Raw genomic sequence first — 16,079 nt, forward strand, 5'->3', positions numbered from 1 at the left:
CAGAATCCAGCAGTCTTCTGTGAAGAAAAACTTTGAAGAGACTTGTAAAAAACAGTGCAATTCCATTTTTCTCATTTAAGAAATGAGGCTAATATATAATTGTTTATGTTTACATGCAATGAGTTTAATAGTTACATTTAAATAAATTTTTAAAATTTGTTTTTACAGAACATTCAAGCAGCCCTGCTTGGAGCTCATATCATTCTGTTGCTATTGTACTAATGTCTATGTTGAAATAGTTAACAAATATCAGATTTTTTTTTTTTTTTTTTTGTACAATGGCTATATTTGGATACTAGGGCAAAAGATCACTGAAGGTATGTTTACCTCCTGAGAGGTTTTCCATTACTCTCTTCTCTCCTGTTTCAGTTACATTTAGACAATTATAAGAATTCTTAACACTGTTTCCTGTTTTAAGTTACTTCTCCCAGACCATCATCCTATTCAGAGTAATGTCATGGAAGATCCCTTAAAATAAAGTTTTTTACCAATTTGTTCTACCGCTTATGTACAACACCCACTGCCAAGTCTTAAGGTAGGCATTTTGTGATTTAAACATACTCCTGCAAATAATTCTGGAAAGTACTCATCATGTTAATACACACAAGGGAACATATTCAGAGGTTCACAAAGTATAGGAAAGGTCCAGAAGAACACATCTCGACTGAAAAGGATTAAGCTCCCAAGGACCACTGCTATTCTCCCTGTTGATTTTGATTAACAACGAAGGCAGGGAGGCAGAGATCCACAGCAGAAGCATAAGTACAGCTCAATGTTTTCACTATGACAAACCAAAACAGGAGAAGGGATTTTCTAGTTAATACTATAATTTTAGGGGTAGGATGATTAAATGTGGGGCAGGGCAGGGGTTCTATGTTTAAAAAACAAAAAACAAAAAAACCTGTGCTGCTTATGGTCATTTGCCTGGTCGGTATGGAGAATTATAGGGCAATACAAGGCTAGGTTTGGTGGAGGACTGGGTTTAATCCTCTAACTCTTTTGAGGATTAAAAAGTGAAATGAACTTAAAGTAACATTCTCAGCCATGAACAAAAAGGGTTGAATTCAAACACTGGCTTAAAAAAACTCCACTTAAAAGTACTCATATTTTGGGGCCCTTTTCATGGTGAGGCACAGTATGTTAACTACATGCTTATATACTTTGATCGCAAGTTGACAGAATACCCGTATCTGTTCATTTAAGTGAAATGCTTAGGTAAAAACCCTGAAGTGCCACTTGGTTAAAATGATGGGAGACAGCCAAAACGTGGCCTACTACAGTGCTCTTAAGACTGCTGCATGTACCTTGTTAACCACAGGAATGTACATGATGTAATGCTGTGTATTTCCCTATCCCAATCCTCATTCTGCTTTTGCACTCACACCTCCCTGTACCACCTCAATACCCAATATAAAACTACCACAACCACAGTTCTTTGGTTAAAATTTGAAAGGTATTTAATTAAAACTGCCATTCTACGTTATTTCCACAGTCCAGTAATTTATTTTAAATTTGAGTAATTTCAAATTCCACAAACAAAACTGAAGAACAGCAATATTTTGTTTGAATTCTCTCTTCTGTACACTCAGTGATCTAAAACACCACAATATCCAACATACACAAACCTCAGGGAAGGGTTAGTAAATACACACAGATTGGAATCATGGTGCTCTTTGTTCCTGAATGGAATGGTCCCACAGAAAAAGCACAGGATACAGCACAACATAAGGGCACCTGTTACATATGAAGTGAGCAAAAACACACTAGCATTTTCTATATGCGTAATGAGGAAACCTGCATAGGTTAGAGGGCCTTTTATGCTCATTTAAAAGTCAGGCAATTTGTCTGTAATGCATTTTTCAAATAATTTGGAGAGCACTGCTATCCAATGTAGGATGTGCTGATTAGTGTTGTCTTTGTTGGCATTGACAGTCTTACATGGTCACATACCAATACTTTTGCTGTAGCTTTTGAGTAAGAGATTTAAATGCATTTTAGACAATACATATCATAAGCTGTTTACATACACTAAATTTAAGAGATTCAATATTAGAGTTTTTTTTTCTTTAAACACTACAGAGTGCAAATCAGGTTCTTCACAACAGATTGAGTATTAAGCAGTTCTTCAAAGAATGAGGGGGAAGAAAAAAAGCCCAACTGAATAAACATTGAAACTATTCCCCTTTGAAAATAAATTCTAAAATGATGCGGAATGTGAAATAAGCTTTTAACACAGGTGATCCGAGTTTATAGTTAGAAACAAAAAGTAGTCCTTCATGAAATAAAGGTTACAAGAACATGTGCCTGTTTTCCCATTATAAACTGAGAAGCGGGTAGAGACGATGTTTCAGTACGAAAATAGGCGACTACAGGATCAGCTTTCTGTCTCACATGCTGTACCCAAAGCCAGGCTGTGGCTGCCCATAGGGTGGTGCAGTATAACCATAGCCAAAAGGTGCCTGGGGAGGGACTGCAACACTGGGTCCTGCTGTCAGCATCAACTGGGGCTGACCTAAAGAAGAAAAACAAGAAAGGGTAGGGGGTGGAAGGGCAGGAGGTGGGACAAATTGTTAGCAGTGTAGACTATCATACTCTAATCTCCCCTACTCTAAGAACATAATCAAAACTTAGAATGAGTTTTGTGGTGGTACTTTTGACTGTCACAATTTTGGCATCACACCCACCCTAAGAAGGGTTCTGCCTAAAAAGCCAAACAATTCAGGGCAGAGGGCAGAACAGTGACAGTAATTATGTTACCTCATTTTATTTAAAACAATATGCACAGGCATGCTTGACATGAATGGGCAAGACATCTGCCAATACACTTATCACCACATGGTACTCACACATGTTTGGTGAAATAAGCACAGGAAAGCTTAACTTTTTAATGATGTGGTTTTAACACAAATAAAGTTTTAAAATTAGATTTAAATTTCTGATTTAAACAATATAAATGGTAATGAAATGAAATGGTAATCTAATGGATATCTAGGAAAGAATCTAGTACTAGTTAAGAGAAAAACAAAAACAAGACACATATGCTTACGTATGAATACATCAGAACATAAATCTGTTTCAAATACTGTATTAGCACTCGTACTTCATTAAAAAAAATTTTCAGGGGCGCCTGGGTAGCTCTGTCAGTTAAGTGTCCAACTTTGGCTCAGATCTTATGGTCTGTGTGTTCAAGCCCTGCAATCAGGCCCTGCGCTAACAGTGCAAAGCCTGCTTGGGATTCTGTCTCTCCCCCACTTGGAAACACACTCTCTCTCAAAATAAAGAAATAAACTTAAAAAATTTTTAAGTAAACTCCACCCACAATGGTAGGGCTCAAACTCATGACCCCGAGATCAAGAGGTGCATGCTCTACCCCGACTGAACCAGCCAGGCACCCCAACACTCAACTACAAATAGTAGTTGATCACATACAGAAAATGACCTGTAGAGAAACCTGGTTTATTTAAAAGGAAAAAAACAATGTAACACCTCTATCCACTCCCTTGCAAAAGAAGTAATCTTAATCTCCCACTAGAATGTAAACCTAGTGCAAAGTTTCTCTCAGACAGGTGACCTCAAGTCTCTCTTTTTTGTGAACAACCACAATTTGTTTTGTGAGCAAATTCTTTTTGGAAACCAGCAGTTTATAAAAATCACTTTTAACTTTGATACTGAAATTTTCCACTGCCTAGAAGGACTCTCCATTTAAACACCCTGAAGGCAAGCCAAATTCAATAGGTGCTCCCAAAATATTACCCCCACCCTATTTTTGTTCCTACTGTTCCCTATCTGAAATATGTCAAACATCTTGCTCCCATCTTTTAACCTACTTTAATCATCTTTAATCTACTTTTAAGTTTATCTTCTCCAACTTTATCAAAACTATGCAGTCCTCCAAATTCCCGAAGTCTTTTTTATCTACAATAAAAAGGAGATGGGGGGGCGCCTGGGTGGCTCAGTCAGTTAAGTGTCTGTTGATCTTAGCTCAGGCCTTGATTGTGAGTTCAAGCCCGGTGCTGGGCTCCACACTGGGTGTAAAGCCTACTTTAAAAAGTAAGTAAGTAAGTAATTAAAAGGAGACAGTGTCCTAATATGTTTGTCTATTATCATTTCCTTTAGCAGGCTGAGATATAATGGTCACAATTTTATGCCTTCCTCCAAAAAACACCTGATTACAGCGACATAATATATACCCTTCTAATTCATTGTTCAAATGTATCTGTTCACCAAGAGTACAAGTCTGAACTACTTGCACATAGAAGAAATTAAATTGCCCTATATATTCACTGAGAGTTTCAAGATCCTATCTCTCTGGAAAGTTCTCAAATGGAAACTACCTCGTTTTCTGCCCCAGTTAGAACTTAAAGAGAAGATACACTCTGTCTGTAAAGCACCATAAAGACAGCCTTGGCAGTTTTCTTAGCTTCTGCATTTCTGAAAACTGAATTCATCAATACTTCTAATTTATGAATATGTAATCAATCAGTGAGCAGGCAAGAGGAAAATTTAGGTTATGATCTTAAGTGACTATTTTTTAAGATTATCTTTGCATTTAAGACTACCTTAAGTGAATAATAACAGTGTCTGCTTTAAGACTGTTTTCAGAAAAAGATGGTAGAATTATTCCTGAACTCCGTGAGCTTTTTGCACTTTAGACACTTAACTGTATTTCTATTCTGAAGTAGAATCCTTAAAGAATGAAACACTTGTCTACTACTTTTCTGTGGGTTTAAAGAGAGAGAGAGATTACCATAAACGATAGGTTGTGTCTCTGTAGCTTGTTCTTCTTCTTTTCTCAGTGATTCCGAAGCATCTAATTTATCCACCTGGAGAAAAACAGGTAATGTTACTTAGCACCTCAAAAATATTATACACCTAGGTTTATGGCAGAAAGTGGAAAAGCCTTAGTATGTTGAATTTTGTCAAAATAAAACAGACTAGAAAGAATATTCTCAGGCCCCCTCAAATTCAATGGCAATGTTCATAGTTCAGTCAAGGTGATTTTTAGCACTGTCATTATAAACCCTCAGGAAGGAGGGATTTATAAATGCCATAAAAGCTCACGCCAGGCTAAAACTGGGCATGCTAGGATGCAGCCAGCCTGAGGGAGGGAGATAACAAGAAGGAACCACTTTTTCAAATGAAGTTTAAACTTTATCAAAGGTAATAATAATGAACTCATAACCAGACAAGACTTCCCTCCCCAAAGGAAATGATATTCAAAAAAGTGAAATGAGTTAATGACTGGACAAGTACTCATTTAGAATAAGCTATCTTTTGCCAATTGTGCACAGCTTCTGCTGATAATTGTTATAGGTGCGGACTGAAATTTAAGACACAAAGTGGCTCCATATTCCATCTTTTTAGATAAAGACAGGCTGCATGTTTTAATGCTCTATTTTCTAAGAAGTAGAAATAGTAGTAGGAATGCCTAATTTTTGCCACATCTTTGAGGAAGAATTTGTTTTGTTTTTAATGAAGCCAAAGAAGTAAATGGCTACTACGTGCTAACTACTCTAAATAAAAGTGGATAGTATCAGACAGAACTAATATAGTAGGAGTCCAAATGTTTAAAAAAAAAAAAAAAGTGAAAAAAAAAGGAGCTGGAATACACAGGTCCCTCCATAAACTAGTTATGTGACCCTGGCAAACCACTGTACTGACCCTCAAACTTCCTTGTCTATATAATGATGGTTGAATAAGATATTCTGCAAAATTTGTTATAGGACTAACATGATCTGGTACTATAATTCTGTGAAGAATTGGGAAGAAAGGATGTTAGGACAATGGGCTTAGGGGATATCTGCTATACAACTTCTACCTGCCTTTTAAACTCTATCTTTTAAACTACTTTTAAAAAGTTGGTATCTCAGTGAAAGCCTTATTACTAGTTGGTCTATCATTATACTAGAAGTACAACTAAAACTTCAAATTCTGACATGATCTATTCCTAGTGGTTTTCAGAGCACGCCAAAATGAGAGGCAGAATACAGGAAAATCTTTTAATGAATGTTCACGGCATGTTCCTCAAAAAGGTAAATAGTGAAAAATCACTCACAAAAAAAAGACATGCAGACGTCAGTGAAAAACTATAAAGACTGGGTCCTAAAAAGGTTAAAACAGCCCTTCCTTTCTCTTTGAAAGTATTTAAAAGTATGTTTGAGTCTTCACATAGGTTATTAAGGTTAGGACAGTATTTTATACATATTTTAATTGTCCCATATTAAATATTACATATATCTAATAGAATATAAGTCTAATGCATTCTAGTTTATTAGGGAATAATTTGAGAAATGTAAGCTGAGGTAGACTCTAGATACCTTCAGATAAAATTTAGTTTTTCTACACTAGGAAGATGGGTTGGTTTGCTTTTGTTTACAGTTTTCCTATTTTTATAGACTAAAATAGTTCATGTGTTACAGAGTAGCCCAATATCAAAGTAAAAACTACTATGGAGAAGTTCCATGAGAGATACCCAATGTTTGGCATTCAAACTTAAATATTAAAAGCACAGTCTGTGCCATCAAGGGGTTTTGCTAACTAAACAGTATCCAAGAGTGAGCTAAAGAGGTTATACCAAAAAATACATGGATGAGTGTGCTTAACTTCCAAGTTATTAGAAGAAAAATGAAACAGCAAAAAACCCCACCACTGCAAAATACATTTCCAGACTTTCAAGGACAAGAATCTAAAGTGAACACATGTTTAAACCTAAATGTCAGAGGTGAAGTTGAGTCACATGTTGAAGAAAGAAGTCCTGTTACAGAAGTACACCAAAGACTTCGAAGAAGAGCTAGCAGTATCACAATGCCCATGCATGCACATAGGCAGGTTGGGCAGAGGGCAAAAAAAGAAAAAAAGACCTCTGAAGGAATAGCATCAAACTAAGCAAAAAATTTTTATTTTTCTATAATATGGGACAGCCTCTGGCACAGCAACATCCAATTTTTGTTTCCACTGACACAATTCAGACTGCTCAAAAAAGAAAGGCAGAGAAGGCTTTTATGAACACAAGCTTTTGTTAAGAGCTGTAACAAAAGTTTCTGATCCTTGGATAAAAAGAAAAATTACAGGGATAAAAAGAAAAATTACAGGTAAAGCGTGTCACTGAAATCAGTTCCATCTGTACTATTAAAAATTCACTACAATGTAAAAGGCTTTTCCACAAAGACTGCAATATGCTGCAGAGGAAAAGTTAACATGCAGTCAGTTATTCTGGTGTATGTGTGCATGAAAAAAAGGCAAAAGTACTGAAGCAAGAAGTGAGATCTGAAGATGACTGTTGCTATACAGGCTCTCAAGAAACACACACAGCCCACAGCAATGCTTTAAGAGTTTCAAAAGTAGTATGATGTAATTGCAATGACTGTTGTACATGCTTGATTTAAAACAATGCATAACACTGCAGTTCAATTACCTGTTTTTCACACACACGCTTTCTAACTGCCTTGCTTACTAGCTGCTGAAGGGCCTCACACACAATGCATTTTACTCAGGTTTGCCCTAAGTTCCAATGGTGATTCCAGTTTGGTTCAACATAATTTCAAGGCATTGTCCCCCACCCAAAATCTTTTAAATTTGTTTCAACTCTCCTTTACCTTCCCACCCTTTTACTACAACAATTTGATAACGGACGTAAGTTTGTTTCATTTATATTGGGATGGAGACAAGCCAATGAAGGAAGCAGCAACCAAGAGGTGCCTAAATTTGACCTTGGACAAGCCCACAGATGAATGAAAGCAAATTTTAGGTATCTTCAGAGGTGTCCCTTATTACAGGAAGAAGTTAATATTGCTTCATTAAATACAGAAATATTCCGTGTTGCTTAGCAACAATTACAGCAAGCTACTCTCGTGATTAAAAAAGTTTTGTTTCCTCTTGAAAACGGACTAGCACCATAAGAACTGGACACCTGGAGAAACATGAGGAAAGTCTCTTCGGAAGCAGCTAGTATCTCTTGTATCTACTTTCAGCAAAAAATTAGTAAGAATCAAGAGATCAGAAACTGGATCACAGTCCTTCAATACCAAAAAAAAAAAAAAACCCCAAAAGCCTTTTAGGGCATATATATACATATATAAATTCAACAACTGTCAGGCAAGCTCACAAAATAAAACCAGAGGCTGCTTAAATTTATTTAGAGTATTAAGAAAATCCTATTATGGTCCAGATACCCTGACAGGGAAGAGAAATTTCCTGAAACTTTGGAAATTAATATGGAAACTCACCATGCTCAGTTTTTAATAATACATTTAAGAGAGACTGTGAACCAACTACTGATTAGCCTCCTGCCCTTCCTAAAGCCTATTAGCCGATTAGTAGCAAACATCTACTAATGTCCTACAGCTCTATTATAGTTATGTTTCAAGGGACTTGCAGAGGCTTTAGTGAAAATTTATTGGGGGGAAAAAGCAGCAGCAGCGTAGAAAAGGAAGGAAAAAAATCATGCAAATTCCTTAGACTTAGTCCTCCAGACTTAAAGATGGAAAAGAATCAACTTTCACCTTTTCCTTTATTGCATCAACCTGCAAAGGAATTCAGAAGGTGCAGCTTAGAAAAAAATCAAATTCCATATTGAGCATAAAAAGGTAGAATCAGCAACAAAGGTTTAGGGGAGAAACATCTAACCACTAAAAAAGGCATGAGAAAAGTGAAAATAAAGGGCATACTGGAAGCAAAATTTAGAACTTTTATTTAAACTTCAGAGCTTATTGCAGAAGAATTTGTGCTAGAGTCAGTGTGAAAGAAAGCAGCATAATCACTAGTTAAACTTACAGCATTTCGGTTAACAGCAGCTTAGAGCCAGGTCTCATAAGTTGGCATTATGCATACAAAAAGAAGCTATTCTCATCTATAGCTAATATAAGGCAACTGTTTTCTTACACTGGATTTCAAGCAGTTTTTATACCAAAAATGTTAATTCTTAAAAAATTATAACTGGACACAATGGTATCTACTAGATGGTAGCCTAAAGAAATATTCATACTGGGGGCCGTTAGTGGTACTTTGTTTTTCCCCCTTTACTCCGGCATGCTGAAGAGATCAGATGGGAAACTCCAAATTTAATAAGCATGTTTTTGCTTTGACAAATGGATCCTTTAGGACCATTTTTTTTTTAAATGTTCTATAGTAAAGAGCTAGTAACTGCTGAGGATCTAGTGAGTAAAAAATACTATGATATCAAAAAGGGACACTAAGAGGAGTGAATTTAATAAAATGATTATAACCACAGCTTGTTTAATGCACTTTTAGGTAATATGTTAAACTCCTATGATTTTTTTAAATTAGGGGTTAAACTATCAAAATATTGAGAAAATTACCAGGATGTTAAGAATAAAGATTTTGCTTCCCAAAAAGAAACAGGCATACATATTAAAGTCAAGAAGCAACCAAAAAAAAAGGGAATCTATACTACTAAGTTACGGACATCTAAGTCACAAGAACGGATTTGAGGAAGATGTTATTTTCAGGAAAAAAAAAATTTTTTTATCAGATGTTAAAAAAAAACAAACATACAATATAGAAGTAATACTATTCACCCTCAGAAATACATGGAGGGTAAACATACTGACATGTTTGAGTTCCCTTTTCCATTCAATGTCACTTGTCAGACATCAAAAATTTCTGGAGAATATTTTATGACAATCAAATGACTTACTTCCACTAGACAAAAAAAATTTGAAAAAAATAGACCTGCATGTGGAATTTTATATATCCTCAAGGTAAGTAGTTCTGAATACACACAGAGGCGCCATTACCTTTGTCAAGTATTCCTTCATGACCTGGATGAAATAGGGCATGGCAAAATCCATGATATTGTGCCTCCATGCAGTTTCAAGGACAACATCTGGCCTTAAAAGATCATAACAGGTAAAAAGACAAGCTCCAAAGCACTCTCTTTTTTCTTCCTGCAAAAACCACTGTAGGAGTTCTTCAGCCAATTCAGTATCTTTAGATTCAGAGGCATACTGCATTGCATCCTATTCAAAGGAAAGGATGATGGTGAAACATTAAACTCAAATATGCTGAAATGGCAAACCAATTATACAATGGGGGGTGGGGGGGTCCCAGTTATATCATTTAAATTGAAGATTTGTTGAAAGAAAAGAAAAAAATAGGGTGAACAATCTTTTTTTAAACAGAGAGAGGCTTGACAGAACATAAGATGACCACTAGAATCAAGAAATTGACTTAATTACCACCTCCCTCAAATGGGGGCTTAAAGACAATTCTCACATTTGCAAGACTAATACTTGTATAGACCATAATCACTTCTCTTTTAATTTCTTCTAAATTTATTTACTTTGACAGAGAGCAAGTACAAGCGAGTGTGAGAGGGGCAGAAAGAGAGGGAGAGAGAGAGACAGAATCCCAAGCAGGCTCTGCTCACAGCTGGACACAGGGCTCAAACTCAGTCAGAACATCACCTAAACTGAAACCATGAGTCGGAGACTTAACCAACTGGGCCTCCCAGGTGCCCCTGTAATCACTTCTAATACACCATTATAGGGTTACAACAGGTCATCTAGTACTTGACTTAATAGGCCGGCCCCCACCAACATTCCCACCTTGTACAGGCTGTCTTTCTTGCACAGCTCTACACTCTGTTTCCAGCGGTTGTTGCCTTTGAAGAGATAAGCAGCAATTCTTCTGAACTCAATGAGTTCATGTTTTTCCAAACGCTGAGCAAGTGAGATATTGTCAAAGTTGTCATAAGCATCTATAGATGTTCGCAGAGCCTTAAAAAAAAGAAAAAAAAAAAAGCCATCCAATGCCAGATCAGTTTCATTTTAGTTTAAAATTTATTCCATGATTCTTGATCAAGGAGTCATTACTGTATATGACTGACTGTATATGATGTGATCTATATGCTGTATGATGTGTATGTATAGAATACAACTTGATCAATGAGCACTGTAATATGACAGCCTAGATTCAAGCATCAAACCAGAAAGTTGTAAGCTGAACAAGTATCAAGGTTCTTCAATCTGACTGTATAACAAAAATCTTCAAAGGTACTACAAAACTTCTGTAATTTTCTCCAAGGTTTTCAGTATCAAAACTTTGAATAGTTATGAAAATGGCAGGATTTGTAATTTGGAGGATAAGATTTTATGCTTCAGAGAAACTTCTGATACAACGTGACATGGTAGTTAGTCATATAGCTAAGCATGGGATCTGAACCCATCATTTGTTGGTAATAAGAGAAAGAAAAAAGGCAACTAACTTAACCTTAACTGTAATTTTGTTTTCGCAAAATTCTTCACAAAGGCAAGTTTATTAAAAGACAGATACTAATACGCTACAGGGCAAGAAAAGCAGTGAATAAATACACTTAATACCAAATCAGTTTTACAGACTAGTTAAAAAAATCCAAAACTCTTTGAACCTTGCCTACAATCAAGATGTTTAGGGATGAAGTAACCATAACATTTTTTCTAAAGCATTAACCAACACAAGATCTAAGCAAAATTCTGCAAACTTTGCACTTAAAAGTCAGATTGATTGATCTTGAAAACACCACTAAATTAGATCTGAGGCATACAAGTACCTACTGTTTACAAACCTAAGGGATAATGGGTTTTACTCGAAAACATACCAATAACCCAATTATAACCTGAATTTTGAGAATATATGCAAGAACTAAAAGTTTTACCTGATAATCTTCTTCGGTAATAAAGAGGTTGTTCAGTGATTCATTCACAGACTTGTTGTTGTGGTTTTGAACTGAACGCAAATATGGTTTCACCAGTGGTAGCTGTTTAACCTTTAAAATAAGGAGTGTTTTACAAACATAATACATCCTTAAAGTTCCACAGACAAAAGTTACCGATGTAAGTCTTAGCTCCCTACTATGAGGTTTTGAAGTTTTTAGAATTACCTTGCTGAAATAATTGACAGCACGAGTATGATCCAACCGTGGAGACAGCACCATCAGCAAATCATTTAACAACAGAGGCTTGAATTCTAGGTAGAACTGTATTGCTCTGTAGTATAGTTCCACATTGGCAACCTAAAGTGGGAAAAGTCCACATAGAAGTTGAGTTATTTACTAATGAGCTCCTTTTGAAGCTTGTATCTTCTGAAGAAGATACACACCTTGGTAATAATATCTTTGAACTGCCCTTCTTTCCATGCATCAGTTGGATGGTTCATCATAGTAATTATGGCATTATCATACTCTTCATACTTGTCATACAAAAACACCAATTCTGCCCAGAGATGAGCTTGTTCTGCAGCTCTAAGCACCTATGTAAGAGAGATTTAATTGCTTTAGATATGGGTCTGTAATTCTAGCTAAAGCTTAAAAAAGAAAAGAAAAAGAAAAAAACAGAGGAAGGAAAGTTTATTTGAGAGAAAGAGAGAGCATGCACACATGTGCACATGTTGCAAATGGGTGAGGGGTAGAGAAAGGGAGAGAGAATCCTAAGCAAGCTCCACACTGTCAGTGCAGAGCCTGAAGTGGGCCTAAACGCACAAACCATGAGATCATGACATGAGCCGAAACGAAGAGTTGGGACGCTTAATCAACTGAGCCACCCAGGCAACCCATTAAAGTTTCAGTTATAGCTACAGAGCCACCTCACAATGTTAAAAGGCTGATTACCTTAGGAATATTCACTCTGGACCAGAACAGCTCCAGATGCTCCCTCATTTTCTGTGGCTTAAATTTAGAATATAGAATAGCTAATTCGGTAAACATTCCCATATGAGCTCGCTCAAGTCCCAGTGCTGCTTCCAACATGGTTATCAGTTCTTCAAAGTATCCTCGGTCCTGAATAAGGGAAATACGCAATTAAAGTTTAAGACTATCTGTGGCAATAGATCTCAACTAATAAAAGACTCTTGTTCATTACCTGATAGTAGTTGATAAGTTCCTCCAATTCATCTGCATGTACTACAATATGAAGCCCACACATTTGAGCTAGACGGAACTCCTTGCCATCTACACAGGCGAAGCAGACCTATAACAAAAATTTCAACTACATAAACTCAAATGTAAACATGGCTGGTTAATTCAATTAATCAGTTTAAAGAGATTTCTAAACATCTGAATTCTTCATTCAAACTGGTATTGAGATTACCTCTTTCCATGTTCGAGTACTATTAGCTTTCCTAGCTCCATCAACAGCTGCCTGATATTCACCCAGGTGAACGAGGGTAGATGCCAAGCGTCCAAAATTGGAGACATTGTTGTACAGTAATTTAGCAGCATCATACATTTTTTCATCATAACAACGATCACCAACCTGAAACAAACGCAAATAAACACAATCCATTTTTGGTAGGCCTAAACTCAATCCTCATTCCAAAGTCACAATTCAATTTAATACTGATAAACACTGTATTTCCTTTGGAATCATCAGTTGTGATGGGTTGATCCTACTAATAAAAAGTTGCTTAACAGTTGACTTCTACACTTTGAAAAAATCTGAACAGGAAACCCACTTGTTGGATATGAGCATTATTTGGCCCATTGATGAACTCTTCCAACTCTGCAAGGCGGTTTGTTTTAGCCAGTGCAAATATCAATTCTGTCTCCACATAGGATTCACGAGCCTTCTTACGGGCCATCTGCAAGTACTTCACTAGTTCTTCCCAGTTTCCTAGGTATAAAGAAGAAAATAAATCCAAACACTAATATCCTAACATTTTTCACTCAAGTAAATGAAAATTATTGTTAATTTCCTTTTTAAGGAACCAATATAGAAAATAACAAATCTAAACAATGAAATGCATCTAAAATGGCAAAATTCCTGTTCCGTTTCTGTATTATCACTGACCAAATGAACAGTTGAATTCCCCCTTTATTAATTATCCTTTTCCTTAAAGTTGTAAGATTAGAACTCGATCAGAATTTTGTGAGAATTTTTATCTTCCCTATGGACCTTTGTAAGTTCACAAAATGCAGCCTTTCTGTATGTGGACTAAGATGGAGTGCTAAATGTCTTCACAAGTAACCGTGCAATATCTAACTCCTATATAAATTCAGAACAGACCGATGTCCTAATGCTTAGGGCTAATCATAGCTTCAGTACATTTTCTGAGGTCACAAACACATAAAAGAAGTCATACCACTGGTGTTGGCAGCCTGAACAACTTCCATGTAGGATGAAGGATCATCCGCTTTGATGTAAGAATCAATGGCTTCTTTCACCATTCCTTTCTGCAACTGGGCTTTTGCAAGCTGACTCCAGACCGCTGGTTCATTGCAGCGTTCAGCAAACTCATATGCCCGGTCCAAGTTTCCAATATGTTCAATCAAGACCTAGGCAACAAATTTCTGAATTAGGGTTACAGTAGAATGAATCTGGCCACACAGCAATTACATGTAAATGGTTAGGATTTTATTGCTTTTTCTATTGCCCAAGCCATCAATTATGCCAGGCCTAACAGGCCTGTATAGCATACAATAATCAAGAGAAGGCAGTACCTTCAGTAAATCAACTTAGGCAATCTGAAGACCTACCTGCACTGCTGAAGTATTGACATCAAATTTCCGGAAAATGGCAAATGCTTCTTCAAACAACTCATTGCAGATTGCGATATTGGCAATATCTGGGGCATCATAATTATCCAGGCGGTTAATATACTCCATAACACGTGTACGGTCAGCCTTGATTGCAGTGAGGATGAGGAGGTTTTGCAAATTCCTTTTAAGGAAAAAAAAATTTTTGGATGTATTATTTCAAAAGCTTATTAGTCATAAAGAATAAACACTACAGCTATGAAGAGTTTTTTTTGTCTCAATGGCAGGATGAGAAGTGTATGAGAAGAGTAATAATTCAGACAACATTCTCTAGTCTTCGTCTTTTTGTTCCTTCTCAAAACTGAAAAGCCACAATTTAAGACTGAATATAAGAGGGGGGTGCCTAGGTGGCTCAGCTGGTTAAGCATCTGACTCTTGGTTTGGGCTCAGATCATGACCTCACGATTAGCGAGTTCAAGCTCCTCCTTATGCCCCACGCTGATGGTGTAGAGCCTGCTTGGGATTCTCTCTCTCCCTCTCTCTCTGCCCCTCCCCTGCTCGCTTTCTCTCACTCTCTCTCAAAATACATTAAAAAAAAAAGACTGAATATAAAGAGCCAATGGACCCTTCTTATAGCATACCTGTGTTCACTGAATACAGAGTTATCAAGGACAATTTTCTCCAGCAGTTCAATGAGTTCATTAGGAAGGTCTGCAGTCATAAAAGCCTTGACAGTTACTGACACTTCTTCAGGGTCCTGAGTTTCAGACAAGGCTGTCTGTACAACCTATAGAATACATATAGAGTTAAGTACTAAAAATCAGGGTGGTTATGAAGACATTATCTAATGAGAATAATCTGGCATAGGAAAAATACCTTTACATTTACCACACAAAGGTGTTTTCTACACAAATCCACATATACCCATATCATCCACATATACCCATTCTTCTGAAAAAAATCACCCTAATTACATAATTTCTATCTTTTTTTCCTGATTAAAACATTATCCACAATAACCACTCCTCATTATCACTTTAATGACTACATATGATTCGACTACATAGATGTGGCAATACAGACTAAGTAATTCCTCCATGTTTTGATAGTTATATGGCTCCCAGATTCTTTAATAGGAAGCTTTGTATCTAACATGGGAGTTTTCCTTAGAAATGCTTCCTAGGAGAGGAATGAAGAATTAACAGCTTTTGATTTATTCTCTTCCATATTTATACTTCAACCAGGAGAATTTAAGAACCATTATAACAACATTCAATTTTTACTTTTTAAAAAAATTTTTCATGGTTTTAAAAAATGTTTTCAATTTACAATGTGTGTAAATTTATATATATATATATAAACATATGTATATGTATTAGTATAATTTTATTTCATTCTTTTTTACAGTCTTCTCTTACAGTAAAATATGATCCATTTAAGTACATATGGGTATACGATGACAGGAAAGGTTTTATTTGTAGTTAAAAAGATGAGACTTAAGGGGTGCCTGGATGGTTCAGTTGGTTAAGTGTCCTGACTCTTGGTTTCAGCTCAAGTCATGATTTCACAGTTTGCAAGTTCCAGCCCCTCATCAGACTCTGCTGACAAGTGT

The 16,079-nt window shown here is 36.4% G+C and overlaps 1 protein-coding gene across 1 annotated transcript in view; it reads right to left on the reverse strand.

Annotated features, from left to right (window-relative positions):
* Positions 1 to 1,434: 1,434 nt before the first annotated feature.
* CLTC (clathrin heavy chain) overlaps positions 1,435 to 16,079 on the reverse strand; it is a 65,099-nt gene continuing 50,454 nt past the window's right edge. The window contains exons 19-32 of the mRNA XM_047080935.1: positions 15,109 to 15,254; positions 14,468 to 14,651; positions 14,074 to 14,266; positions 13,447 to 13,604; positions 13,083 to 13,247; positions 12,855 to 12,962; positions 12,605 to 12,772; positions 12,097 to 12,246; positions 11,879 to 12,010; positions 11,654 to 11,764; positions 10,566 to 10,736; positions 9,756 to 9,977; positions 4,748 to 4,823; positions 1,435 to 2,512 (exon numbers count right to left, since the gene is read on the reverse strand). Coding sequence (XP_046936891.1) covers positions 2,388 to 2,512; positions 4,748 to 4,823; positions 9,756 to 9,977; positions 10,566 to 10,736; positions 11,654 to 11,764; positions 11,879 to 12,010; positions 12,097 to 12,246; positions 12,605 to 12,772; positions 12,855 to 12,962; positions 13,083 to 13,247; positions 13,447 to 13,604; positions 14,074 to 14,266; positions 14,468 to 14,651; positions 15,109 to 15,254 — 2,109 coding nt within the window. The 3' untranslated portion in view covers positions 1,435 to 2,387. The remainder of the gene's footprint in view (positions 2,513 to 4,747; positions 4,824 to 9,755; positions 9,978 to 10,565; positions 10,737 to 11,653; positions 11,765 to 11,878; positions 12,011 to 12,096; positions 12,247 to 12,604; positions 12,773 to 12,854; positions 12,963 to 13,082; positions 13,248 to 13,446; positions 13,605 to 14,073; positions 14,267 to 14,467; positions 14,652 to 15,108; positions 15,255 to 16,079) is intronic.

Source organism: Lynx rufus, unplaced genomic scaffold, assembly GCF_022079265.1.
Source record: "Lynx rufus isolate CCGP_SWC_20201006 ecotype Redwood Valley unplaced genomic scaffold, mLynRuf1.p SCAF_18, whole genome shotgun sequence".
Taxonomy (NCBI): Eukaryota; Metazoa; Chordata; class Mammalia; order Carnivora; family Felidae; genus Lynx; species Lynx rufus.